General features: G+C 37.0%; 2 protein-coding genes across 6 annotated transcripts in view; both read left to right on the forward strand.

The window, feature by feature from the left end:
* LOC107585128 (small conductance calcium-activated potassium channel protein 2-like) overlaps positions 1-7,310 on the forward strand; it is a 31,056-nt gene extending 23,746 nt beyond the window's left edge. For 2 of the 4 annotated variants that reach the window (XM_016272009.1, XM_016272017.1), the window contains 6 exons: positions 9-150; positions 289-399; positions 623-750; positions 1,291-1,299; positions 2,430-2,499; positions 4,281-7,310. In XM_016272009.1, coding sequence (XP_016127495.1) covers positions 9-150; positions 289-399; positions 623-750; positions 1,291-1,299; positions 2,430-2,499; positions 4,281-4,565 — 745 coding nt within the window. In that variant the 3' untranslated portion in view covers positions 4,566-7,310. The remainder of the gene's footprint in view (positions 1-8; positions 151-288; positions 400-622; positions 751-1,290; positions 1,300-2,429; positions 2,500-4,280) is intronic. The other 2 variants (XM_016272026.1, XM_016272034.1) reach the window with 1 other exon arrangement.
* Positions 7,311-8,746: 1,436 nt separating this feature from the next.
* LOC107586613 (MARVEL domain-containing protein 2-like) lies at positions 8,747-12,641 on the forward strand. 2 transcript variants are annotated; one of them, XM_016274068.1, is made up of 7 exons: positions 8,747-8,983; positions 9,056-9,114; positions 9,492-10,554; positions 11,158-11,369; positions 11,933-12,104; positions 12,193-12,243; positions 12,360-12,641. In XM_016274068.1, exons 2-7 carry the CDS (start codon positions 9,098-9,100, stop codon positions 12,477-12,479), a joined length of 1,635 nt encoding a protein of 544 aa, XP_016129554.1. In that variant the 5' UTR covers positions 8,747-8,983; positions 9,056-9,097; the 3' UTR covers positions 12,480-12,641. The 2 variants fall into 2 exon arrangements, with proteins under 2 accessions (XP_016129554.1, XP_016129562.1); XM_016274076.1 differs by lacking the exon at positions 9,056-9,114 and having other exon boundaries at positions 8,748-8,983.
* The last annotated feature ends 631 nt before the right edge of the window (positions 12,642-13,272 follow it).

Consider the following 13,272-nt stretch of genomic DNA (forward strand, 5'->3'; position numbering starts at 1 on the left):
TATTCTAGGTATCATGACAAACAGGAAGTCACTAGTAACTTTCTTGGAGCTATGTGGCTAATTTCCATAACTTTCCTATCAATTGGCTATGGAGATATGGTCCCTCATACATACTGTGGGAAAGGGGTCTGTCTGCTCACAGGAATCATGGTATGTCTTTAAAATTGAATTATAATTAAATGCACTATCTGAAATAGAATGTAATTTACATTTGTGAAATGTGATTGTCACATTTGAATGTTAATATTTATGTTGAAAATAGATCAAATTCACCATCTCTTCTTCTAGGGAGCTGGTTGCACTGCACTTGTAGTCGCAGTGGTAGCCAGAAAGTTAGAATTGACAAAGGCTGAGAAACACGTCCACAATTTCATGATGGACACCCAACTTTGTAAACGAGTAAGTGACTGAACTTTATTTTTACAAACTTGGGAAAGAATTAGCCATTTGTGTTAAGTACAGTATCGTGATAAACTTTAAACATTTAAAACTTTCCCTCAGTGCAAAAAATATTGTTTATCTGGAAAATACTGGCTAATGGTCATGTACTGTTGTTCTTTTTCCTGAATGTTTCATTATTTTCGTCTGTAAGTAATGTTTCATTTTCATGCTTTTCTCCCAGGTAAAGAACACAGCTGCCAATGTACTCAGGGAAACATGGCTCATCTACAAACACACCAAGTTAGTGAAGAAGATAGATCATGCCAGAGTGCGCAAACATCAGCGCAAGTTCTTGCAGGCCATTCACCAGTAAGCACACTGTTTCCACACTTCAGCATTTTTGCTTATTTATTGAAGAAAGTAAACTGCAGTTATGATCAGATCATAAAGTTGATCAAATCAAAAGATTATGATTAAAAGTTAAAATATGGTTATTTTGTCAATATATATTTTCAGTGGATGTTCAACTGTACGTTTTCGCTAATTCAAGAAACTCCTGTTTCATGTTTGAACGTATTGGTTTAGTCTCTTTTTTAAGGAACTGTTTTATATTTTGAATTAGAAGGGGCAGGTATTTGATAATCCAATTCCCCGAATCACTGATCCCCATATTGTATCACGAGTCCTTGTCAATCAAGTGTCGAAGAGATTAGCAATGAGTTCTGAACTTTTGAGGAGAATCAGGCAGCATGTTATTCTTTGTAATGTGATGATTGTCCTTCTCCCCCCCTTCCCAAACCCTTACCTTGTGGTTATGGTTAGTGCAGTGTAATGGCTCACATTTTGTGTATATGTTGTGGTTTCTAAACTTGAACTGTGTTTTGTCTTCGTTCTGCTCTATCACTGCAGAGCTCAGAAGTAAGTTTTGTCCTCTGTGTTCTTCTCCCCACATCCCCCTGTCTCTGTTTCACATGCATGGAGTTGGAAGCTGAATGCCGATTTTGGTTACCTATATTGCTTCTCTCCATTCTAAATCTAGAATGAAAAAGATGCAACATTACTTAATGCTGTATGGTTTTATGTAGCCTTCTGAAGGAGAAGCATCTTTGGAACTGTTGATTTGTTCATTCGCACCGAATCCATTATTCAAAAGTAAATCTCTGTATTAACTTGCATTGATAGCCCCACCTTGTGTGTCCAGAGGACGAATAAGCTCAGTATGTTGGACAAGATATTCAGGACATTCATAAACACACTTGGCCTTCATTAAATAGTCTTGTAATTAACCTCTATTAAAACATGTATTCAGCTGATGCCATGTTCCCTTCGACATTTAGGGTCATCCAGGGCTTTGATGCAAGATGATATGGAGTTTTTGCATTAGAAAGAATGCTGACCATGTCCTGCATCTCCAGATTTTTATTTTTGGGTACTCCAAAATAAATCCATAATGCTTAATTTTTCAAAAATCTTGGCTTTTGCTGACAAATCAGAGCGGAGGACTCGCATTCTTTTAATTACAACACTTAACGGGCAGGATATTAAGGCAGCCTTTCTTACAATGTCTCCTCATGGTCAGAGTCATCCCTGTACTCTTTCATAGTTGCTATGGCACAAAAAAAAAAATTCATTAACACATTCTTTTAAAATTTTGTTCAGAACCAAGCCCACAGCAAGCAATGCCATTCTCACAAGCATTTTCAGCGGTGTCACATATACCTCTACCTCAGCTGTTTGCCACTTCCTTTGACCTCATCCACAAACGAGGCTCTCGGATGGCTTTTTTTGTGAATGGTTGACGCGTGCCTGCAGGGGCAAAAGGAGATGTGTCATGTTTGAACGTTAAGTTAAGAGTTTTCTCTTCTTTACATTTCATAGATTGGGTTTGCATGTCTGGTATGGCAAACAGGACTGTGAATGCTTGCATGCAGGCCACTCTCTCTCTATCTCTCATCCTTATCAAGTCTTCCTGACAGGAATCTGTTACTCTTCCCTAACGTCCCCCTCCTCCCAACCCCCCATCCCTCCATAACCCTGCCTCCTCCCAGGCTCCGCAGTGTGAAAATGGAGCAGAGGAAACTCAATGACCAGGCCAACAATTTGGTGGACTTGGCGAAGGTACGTTAAAGGCTTCATACTGTGTCCATCTACACCAACAACAGAATCATTTCAGCTTCAACTGAATAATATGGTCTGGTAAATGGGAAATAAATCAATTATTATTGAAAGATTTTAGATTTGATGGGATGTTGGTTTAAGTTATTTCATTCTCAGAAAAAATTTATAAAAACTAAGGGTACAACAACTTGTCACTTGGGCAGTGAGTTCATAATAGTACCATAAGAGCACCTTAAGGGTACATATCACTACTCTAAGATACGAATATGCAACCTTTTAGGGGTTAAGAAGGTACAAAGGTGCCCCTTCGAGAGTGCTGCTCTAGTGACAAGCTGTTGTACCCCTAAAGGTAATAATTTATATTTTTTATAAGTATTTCCTATTTCAATTTTTTGTTTTTAAAATGTCATTGTTTTCTTCTATAATCATTTTCTAGTTTTGAGTAGTTGTTTTTTTATTTTTGTTTTAGTATTTTAGAGACACCCAAGATTTGCTAACTGGAATAATTTTAAAATGTTTAACAGAGTTAGACTTCTAAGCACAGTCCATTGTTGCTTCTATCTAGTGGCATTTTCACGTTAAATGCAGGTTGGTTGAAAAGACTTCAGACAATTAGTTTTTATTTTTATTTAAAAAGTTAAAATTTTTCCCAGTTATGGTAGTTCTATATTTATTTCAGTTAACAAAAATGGTTATGCTAGCTGCTTTGGTCAAAAGGTTACATAGACTTTTCAGGTTCTGCAAAATGTTAATTTTAACAAAATAAGAAGGATTGTAAAAAAAAAAATCACCTTTTAATTTTTTAGTTAACACAAATTCTGAATGTTATTTTACATAGATGTTTTCATATAGTTCACAAAAATAAATAATAGCTGAATTTATGTAATAAAATATCCCCTTTCAAAAGTTCACTTGCTTTTGATTCTTAAATGTCGTTGCCTAGATAATTTTTTTTGTTGGCTTGTAATAGTTGTTTATGAGTCTCTTGTTTGTCCTGAGCAGTTAAACTACCCACCGAAAACCTCCAGGCTTTTGTCTTTCCAGTATCTTATGTATATTTGAACGCTTAATTGAGCATTCGCAAAGAGCTTGATTGACAGGCGATTTTTGACCAATCATAACACCGAATCCGCCATCTTGCCCGACAAACAAATCAGACAGGAGAGTAGATTAACTTCAGTGGACTTAAACTTAAAAAATATTGTGTATTGACATCTTTCCACGGTTGAAATAAAATATGTTCTGATGTTCATTCATATTCATTTCATGCTTTAAGTAAATATGAAAAGACGATCGGTTCACGTATTTGAACTGAGGCAATACAGTGATCTGTCACGACACATAAAAGAGCAACAAAGTGGTATTTATTGTTTGAATAAAAAAAATAAAAAAAGACTATTATCTAAAGTTGAGACCTTGTTTCATACCAGAAGTAACCTGCTCTGTCTTGTCTGTCAGCATGTTGCCAGTTTTCTCTTTGCTCCGCAATGTATTTTTTACTGCGTGAACATGATGTGTAATGTGAGAGAGGCATGGCTTGTCGGGCATAGCAACAGTAACTAAGGAGGGCGTTTTTTTGCGAATGGTGAATTGTACATATTTTGTTCTCTGGGAAATATAGATGTATCTTATGTAGCTTCTGAAGGGTAGAAATAAATGAAAAATTATGGTCTTTAAACAATATAAGATGTATGAATAAATGGATAGATGAACTAATTGATTGATTGATTGAGTGATATCATTCAATCTAATTATTTTCTGTTTTCTGTGCTCTCTTCTAGACTCAGAATGTGATGTACGACCTGGTGTCAGAGCTGCAGGAACGCAGTGAGGAGCTGGACAAGCGTATTGGCACGTTGGAAGACAAGCTGGACGCAGTCACCGGCAGCCTGCAGGCTCTGCCCTGTCTGATCTCCCAAGCCATAACTCAGCAGCAGCAGGACCTCCTGGACGGCTTTGTGCACCGCTTCTGCCCTGCTTCGCTGGGCTCGGAACGGTCCTGGACCCCCTCCAGACGGCGACGCTCGCCCTCCACCGCCCCACACACTTCCTCCGACAGCGGCTAACGTGGCCCTGGACCTGCTCGCCGCTTCCAAAGGTCTCAGACTTATTCACGTAAGATGATCAAGCCGAGATTGAGAACTCGTGTTAATAAGTAGAGAAGAATTATCAAAATAGTAGATATATGGTTTATGTTTAGCCATTGTATGGCTGTTCAAGTTAGCTTTTTTGTAAAGCCCTCATATATTTACAAGACTGAGTTCAGGAAGCTGGAGTGAGTCCAGGAACCTGGTCCTTCAAACTGGGAGATCACGGGGTCCACGGGAAGATGGGCCCGAGCAGCGCCTGCCAGAGTGAACCAACGCAGACCACAAAGGAGCGAATCACCCACATAGAAGCGATTCACTGGTCCTGTAAGACATCTGTGCCAGGATGAGCACCGAGAATGCGTCTGGGTGCTCTGCGATCGCTTCAGCATTCAGCTGGAGACGCAGGAGCACATGACCTTACTACTGAGTAGAATAATGCAGGAATGCCAACCTTAAGGATTCAGTTCCCTTGCTCCTTTAAGGGAAATTGGGTGCATTTAACCTTTTTTAGTTACATATTGGCATGTTATTTTTTTCAGTGCCTGAATGTATAGATTGTGGAGGGTTGTCCATTTACAAATTTTGGAGCGAGTTTTTGTACAATGTTAACACGAGCATTGCATTCCTTTTTCAGATACATTCCTCTTGAAGACATTCAACTTGTCTGTCTTAACAAATGCCATTAACTATGTCGCAGTCTTCTCTTATTTTCCAAAGCCTTTCAATACTTCCACCAGTTAGGCAAGGAAGACAGGAAAGGAAGGAAGGAATGAAAAAAAAGGAAAGAAATATTGGAAGGAAGAAATAAAAGAAGGTATAGTTTCTACTCAAACTGGTAACACTTTCATTTTAACGAAATCTGAGCTTCCAGAAGTCTTCACATTACCCAGAGGCTGCGTTTTTGAATCTGAAATGACGGCACAGAGTGCTAAATGCTGTGGTAGGCACAAATGTATGACAGGACTGAGATTTAAACCTTGCATGTTTCAGTGCAATTGTGACGAATGGATTATGGATGGTTTTTCAAACGTATGTGTGTGCTCTTTTTTTGTTTTATTTCATTTATTTTTTACACAGAGATTCCTTTTTAAAACGTTGGATAGTATTTTTAGAGTTGCAAATATAGCGGTGCAGTAATGTGGTAATGTACGTTTAATGCATTCCTTGTTCTACCTATAAATGAATTCCTCGACCAAGAGATTGACGAATCAGTGAAAAGTAGGAGTAATACTAAACAAATCATTCTGTAATCATGAGAAGACCTTCTCTGAGAGAATACATCTGATAGAGCAGATGGAGATGCTTATGGAAGACATTATTATGGCTCACATTTGCACTTTTTAGAATATACCATTAAGGCAGCTGAGAGCTCAAATCCGTCTTTCTTGTTCACGTGTATTTTTCAGACATCTATTGTTTTAAATAATCACGTAACTTTAAAGCAGCTGACAATGTTATGTGTTTGATGGTGTAATTCACAGATTTAAAGCTAATGGTAAATGACTACTAACCATCTCATTGGAACTTGCTTTAGAAAAGTTTTATTTTTATTAATTTGACTTAATTTGGACTTAATAATTAAAATAAGTTTTAAAAATAACTTAGATACGATCAGGCAAAACATGGGGTAGTAATTATTTGTGCTTGATTTAATTTTTATAAATGATTTTTTTGATGATTTTTAATGATTTTATTTTGCAAGACATTGGATTCCTAACCAAAGCCTATTCCCTTATCAACTTAAAAACTAATATGTTTTATGACTACATAGAAATTAAGCGGCACACTCACTCAAAGATACAGACTTTGTGCACATTTCATGTGAGATTGAAGCCAAATTCCTCCCAAAACACTTTTAATAATTCATGTTTGCTTTTTCTGATTTGCTTGTAAAACATTTGTTAAACGATTATTAAATGAGAAAAACATTTCCATAATTTGGTGGCTTGATCACAAATCCTATCCAACTTGTTTCAGTCTTGTCAATATTGTGTTTAAGTCTTATGTATTTCCAGTCCTCTGTTCTTGTGTACAAACGATGCCTAAATTAGCAACCTTGCCAAACAACAACTCCATTTAAACTAAAAAAATAGAGAATTCTCACAGCTTTCATTTTTTAAATATACTTGACACTTTTAGCACATTTTGATAAAACAGAGATCAAAGACGAACTGAGAAAGCCGGTCGTAACATTCAATTCCTAATGCAGACAAAAATAGAAGGATAGGCTGCTTTACTATTCAAGCTGCCGCTGATGACCAAAATCAAGTGCAATTTAGATCCTGGTTAAAAATAATTGGATGCACGATTGCATGGTTTTAAACAACATGATCATGACCCTTGTTCATGCCTTTCGCTCTCTTTCACTGTCAAGACATTCTAAATGTTGTAATGTGCCAATTATAAAGTAAGACTCAGATGCCTTCTGATGTCAAACTGCATACACGAGTAGATGGGACACCAAATCACTAGAACGTATTGTATTGGACTACATGATTTTATTTTCTTTCTGATTTTTTCCTAATTGCCTTTCTTTGTGAAATACCTGTGAATGATTCAACAGAGAGATGGACTTGCATTTTGTATCCTCCCAGGTTGACTGTACATAAAGGCATGGGTTATCATGGTCTCGTATGTTGAGATCCTCTTATTTTGTTTACATAGAGATAGCCCAAGAAGCTACAGTGTGGACAAAATCTGCCCATGTTTCAGATAATAAATATAAAATTCTTGAGAATACACTGTGGCATTGTGATATTGGATGAGCATGTGTTCAAATGAGGATGAAAACATGTGAGTATCAGAGCCTCCTTCTGTGGATATGTGATATTAAAACACTTCCAGTACAATAGTTTTTAATTAACTGGGACAAATGTGGGAATGTCTTGTTCTAGCAATTAAGTCAACATGCACTGCTTCAATCCTTTTAAAAATAAATATATATTCTTGATGTGTTTGATGTGCTGTTGAAGGAGGCAGACCTAGATCCTTAAGAGTGAGAACGTTGCAGAGGGACATCTCTGAGGCAATCCCAGAAGAGTGAAGCAAATGGGCCACATCAAGCTGCATGGTAATGACTGCATGTGAGAGTAAGACATATGCCCATTAACAGTGGAGCGGACCTCATAAACATTTAAATGAAGAGCAATGAAGATAAACCACAGGCAGCTATCTTGGGACTAAAACAGGCCTAAGGACATTTTCCAAGGTGAATTCAGACACATATCACTGATAGAGCACAGACACATGACGACCATGGAAATTTATCACAGATTTATGTAATCACAGCTAAATACCATAAAATATTCTGGAAATGTGTGGTTCCTCAGATCGCCACACAGGCAGAGCCCTCTTTCAAAAAAGGGCAGGTGTCCATAAATTCCTACAAGAAGACTCACTGAGCACATGATAGGACATTTAAAGGACCCTAAAGAGACTATAGGTGCTCCACAGGATTTCAACAAGTGTGACAATAAATGTAGTATCTTTTCATTTTTAGAACTTTTGATTAATTTAACTGAATTTATTCAAAGACAATGGCCATTTTACCAATTCAAACATGCAATACGTCAATGTATAATACATAATGCTTGATTAATAATCTAATGAGTATTTCTCTCATTCTGTTAGGTTTACATTTTTGAGGCTGAATTTACTAGATAAGTTAAATCAGTACTCCTCTATTCAAATATGAGGTGTTAGTCCACTTTATTTTAACCTTACTGCCCACTGGCCTCATGATCTCTTCTGCTAAAAATCACTGATGAATCATTTCATCTCCATAGACAAGTGTTAGACTAACAACTAGATGCACATAGCAACAGTAAATGGAGCGTCTATGTGCGATCATATGTCCTATATTTCCTGCTGACTATCAAACTGACTCATAAAGACTGTGACGGCTTATACATTTCTTTACAAGAAAGGAGTGAAACTATTTTTCACACAAGTCCATTTTCACATAAGTCCATTTGAATCGGTAGCTTGCCTGATATCGATGCATGAGGAGCCATGGCAATACTCCTCTACTGCCCTCTAGTGATTAGCTGATGAATAACAGAATGAGGCTCGATGGCTGCTACTGACAAGGAATAAAGACTTTTAGTAAATTAATTCTGAAGTAGTTACATGATTGCAGTTAAAATAAAAACGAGCAGTTTTGGGTAATTTTCGTTTTGAGGGATGTTATCAAACACAGTTTCTGTGGGGAAATGTTGAATGCCAGCCTGTGCCTGTCACCAGACTCGGCCTCTGGAGGTTTAATGATTAATCTTTGCTCCGGCTTTCTGCTGCAGCGCCTCTGACTTACTTTAATCAGTTTTGTTTTTACTTTGTGAAGCCATTTTAGCACAGCCATACTCACTAACAGCAAACCAGACTATTCTGACAACAAGGTGAGTGATTTTATGTTTGTCATGGTGCTACTCATATTCAGGGCTGATGGATGATTATGATATGTTTTACAGAACATACGCTGAGAAGAGCAAAGTCCAGCTTCCTTTTAGTTGATGATCGGAAACGTTGTGTATGAGCATGTTAATGACTGTATTTGATGAACTTTAAAAACGAATACACCTTTTAACAATACCTGCTGAAAAGTCAATACCAGATTTAGTTAAACCAATGATATTTTGCCGAATAACCAGCTTCCAAAACACAGTACAGGCTGGCAACCAACTATGCAGACATATTTGATAAAATATTACTGTATCTTTTCAACAGGGATATTAAAATTATGTGTTTTGATTTACAGTTCTTATGAATTTTAAATACTTTTGAAAAATGGGCAGTGATATAGAACAAACAAACATCCTTTTATGTTTAATTCTTAGTTTGTCTTAGTTTGTCTGTTCTCTGGTGACTGTGTAGCCTACAGCTACTAGACCTTGATTTTCTCACCAGCTCCAGCAAAATGACAGACCTTAGCAGACCGTATTCGGATGACATCTCATCCTCACATAGTGAAGATTTCAACAGAGCACATGCAGAGGAGGATCCTTCAGAAGTTCACAATGGTGACAATCCTGAGGACTCAAGCTACTCCCCTTATGAGCAGAGCCATTCAGACAAGGAAGCTGAGAAGATGAAAAAAAGTGCCTTGCTGAAATCTTGGACTGGTGTGTTTAAGAAATGGAAGAAAACTGATTCTGAAACGCATTCCACATCATCAGAGGGAATTAAAATGCTACCCAACGGCACAAGATGTAGTCCACCTGTTTCTCCATTGTTGGACAGAAAACATTGGGATGCGCTTACAGGTGACCTCAAGCCAAACTTCCCCCCAGGTTCAGTGGGATGCAAATATGACACACTTGAATCTGAACTGACCAGTATCCATCCGGCAGAGTACTACGCTGAGAAGTTAGAGGTATACCAGTTAAAATACTCCTACCTGAAGTCTTGGCCCGGCCTTTTAAGACTGCTTGCTGGCCTTCAACTGGTGTTCGGCGGGATGGTTTTCGCCTGTGTATGTGCATATATTCAAAGAGACAGTGAGTGGTCCAACTATTACAGGCCAAATTATGGGTTGGCTGGTGCACAAGGATACCGTTACAATGGCCCCTTGACAGCCTTTGTGTTGGTCATTGTTGGACTCTCATGGTTACTGACCGTTATCCTGCTGGTTTTGGGATTAACAATGTATTACAGAACGATCCTGCTGGATTCTAAATGGTGGCCTCTTACTGAGGCTGTTACGAATCTGGTCATTTCGCTGCTGTACATGGCAGCGGGTATCGTCTACGTGAATGATCTGAATCGTGGTGGGCTTTGCTTCATGACGGTCGGTATCAACCCAGTCCTGTCTAGCCTGTGTCGTGTCGAGGGGGGTCAGATGGCTGGGACTGCGTTTATATTCATTAACATGGTCATGTACTTGATAAGCTTCCTAGTGTGCCTTAAAATGTGGAGGCATGAAGCTGCCCGCCGTGAGAAGGAGGCCATGACAAACCAGCTGAACAGCCAGGTAAATGCGCTCACAAAAGTTTGTTGTTTTTTTCTAAGAAATTAATCATTTTATTTAGCAAGCACACATTAAATTGATCAAAAGTGACATTAAAGACATGCATAATGTTACAAAATATTTCTATTTCAAATAACTGCTGCTCTTTTAAACTTTCCATTCATCAAAAGTATCACAGTTTCCACAAAAATATTAAGCAGCATAACTGTTTTCAACATTGATAAGATGAACCTTTTCTTGAGCACCGTAAAGGATCATGTGACACTGAAGTTGCTGAAAATCCAGTTTTACCATCACGGGAGTAAATTAAAATAGACAGTGATATTACTGTTATGATATTACAGCCTTGGTGAGTAAAAGACACTTTCAAAAGTAATAGAAAATCTTAACCCCCCCCCCCCCCAAACGTTTGAAAGGTAGTGTGCATTTAATTCATTAGAATATGGCTGTCTTTGGTCCTTAACTTTATAAAAAAATTTATAATAGTGATCACAGGGATTTTGCTTCACTTTTAACTACAAACAACACTAATTAAATTCCTAGTTTCCACAAAATCCTTAAAGTTGTTATCAAGTTTGACTAATTGTAATGGCTGCTATCTTTTAGTTACAGCAGCAAACTCTGGAATCCACATCCAATATGGGCAGCTCCTCGACTAGATCCAAGAAAATTTCATTCAGAGATGAAATGGATCAAAGCTCTGTGAGTGAGAGCAGACTGGCTTATGTCTCAGAGAGAGCTGAAGAAAGAAAGATTTTAACTGGAGCTATTCCAACAGGACACATTCCTAAACCCAGAGTCGTCGCTGATTATATTATGTTAGTATACTTTATGGTTTATTTCTGGTCTAACAAAAATAAACGATATATTTATGCCACACAAATGTAACAGGCGTTGGCTATATTCAGTAGGTAGGAACCCATTTAAACTCCTTGAAGGATCTAGAAAGGCTCTTTTTTCATCTGTAAATGTTATTAGGTGACTATAGAGGGTTTAAACCCAACTGCTCTACATATAGACAATCTTAGAAAGGGCTTTGGACAACTTGATGGATAATGTGCCATGTGGTGTTTTGATTCATGCTGCTATTTCTGGGTGTGTACTTTGAAATAAACCTGACTGGTGGGAAAATCCCTTATTATCCCATCTTTTCATAAAAAAGGCAGTTGAAAATCACAAAAGAACCACACAGTAGGTCTATAGAAAATACCAAAAATGGATGTTAATTAGTTAAAAATAGGATGAACATGAGATGGGCTTGAGAAATAAAATTAGATTAGGATTAGTGTAAATAGAATAGGAGTCAATACTGAATAAAAATATGAAATGGGACAATATTAAAATGTTATTTATTTATTTTATTTATTTATTTTTTTGGCAGAAAATATCCTGAAATTCATTCAGTAGAGGACAGAGAGCAATACAAAGCAGTTTTTAATGACCAATACCAAGAGTACCAGGACCTGCACAGGGAGATCACAGCCACTTTAATGAAGTTTCAGGAATTAGACAGCATGATGAGCCAACTCATCAATAACAGGAGAAACCCTGAGGTGAGAAGTGATACATTCCGTCAATATGACCTTTTATTAGACATTTTATTAGTTGTGTCAATTGTTTTTTTTTGGTTGTTTTATTTAGGAGAGTAAGAGAATCAATGGCTTACTGAAAAAATATGATCAAAAAAAGAATGTAAGTCACCTTTTGAACTAACCTACCTTAAACCGCTACAAAAACTAAGTTAAATACAAGAGATGATTCTTTTTTAAAAATGTTGTTCATTTTAACTTTGTATGTGCTTCCTCAAGGACCCACACTTTCTGGAGAAGAAGGAACGGTGTGAATATCTGAAAGGAAAACTAAGCCACATCAAGATGAGGATTCGGGATTGTGATCAAAATTTCACTGCAAAGGACAGCAATTACTAAAAAAAAAATATTTTTGTGTAATTATTATTCTTATTATTCTTCTTTTTTTACTGTAAGAAATGACGGCATTTTGGCTCAAACTAATCTATAAACTTTACTCTTCAGTCATTCTTGAGAAGTGGGACAAAACGATGCAAAATTGAAAAAAATAAAACCTTGTACTCAGACAAATGAAACTACATTTATGTATCTTATATGTACTAAAAGCTACTGAGCTATGCTTTGATACAACCTCCCAACTTTTCTCTTTTTTAACAAAATGTGCTTTTTTACCTTGGACTGTGTAATATAATTTCAGCTTTATCTTTAACAGCAATCAAGATGTTTTTAACATTTCAAAACACATTCTCGTGTTAGCAGACAGATTACACTTTCACATGTGACCAACAATTCCACAACAAATATAAAATATCATAATGAAATATTATCAAAATATTCAACTGACGGAGGTGACGAAAACCTGAATTTGTAGTAATTGTAACTATTAAATACGTTGAATCAGTCAATTTCTGTATTAAAACGAACACAACAAACAGTGAGTATGTTATTGTTTATAAAGCTTTTATTCAAGAGTCACATTGAAGTATTTTGAGATATCATTGGAACACAAAATCTTACGGAGGTGACATCTGCCGGTGTTGACCAATTTGGCATTTCTTTCACAAAACCAATGGAGTTCATGTGGTAGCCATTTTATTTTTTTCTGTTGATGCTAGATGCCAATGGAACCTGCTTCAGGAGAATAAAATTATCTAAATATTTCAAATAATTTCCTCAGAAATTGGAAGATGGT

The sequence above is a fragment of the Sinocyclocheilus grahami genome, unplaced genomic scaffold, assembly GCF_001515645.1.
Source record: "Sinocyclocheilus grahami isolate Dianchi unplaced genomic scaffold, SAMN03320097.WGS_v1.1 scaffold5.1, whole genome shotgun sequence".
In the NCBI taxonomy this organism is placed as follows: Eukaryota; Metazoa; Chordata; class Actinopteri; order Cypriniformes; family Cyprinidae; genus Sinocyclocheilus; species Sinocyclocheilus grahami.

Coding starts and splice junctions, on each gene's coding strand:
- LOC107586613 (XM_016274068.1), top strand. Junction 10,555..11,157: donor CAAACCAGCTGAACAGCCAG/GTAAATGCGCTC, acceptor GCTATCTTTTAG/TTACAGCAGCAAACTCTGGA. Junction 12,105..12,192: donor ATAACAGGAGAAACCCTGAG/GTGAGAAGTGAT, acceptor TGTTTTATTTAG/GAGAGTAAGAGAATCAATGG.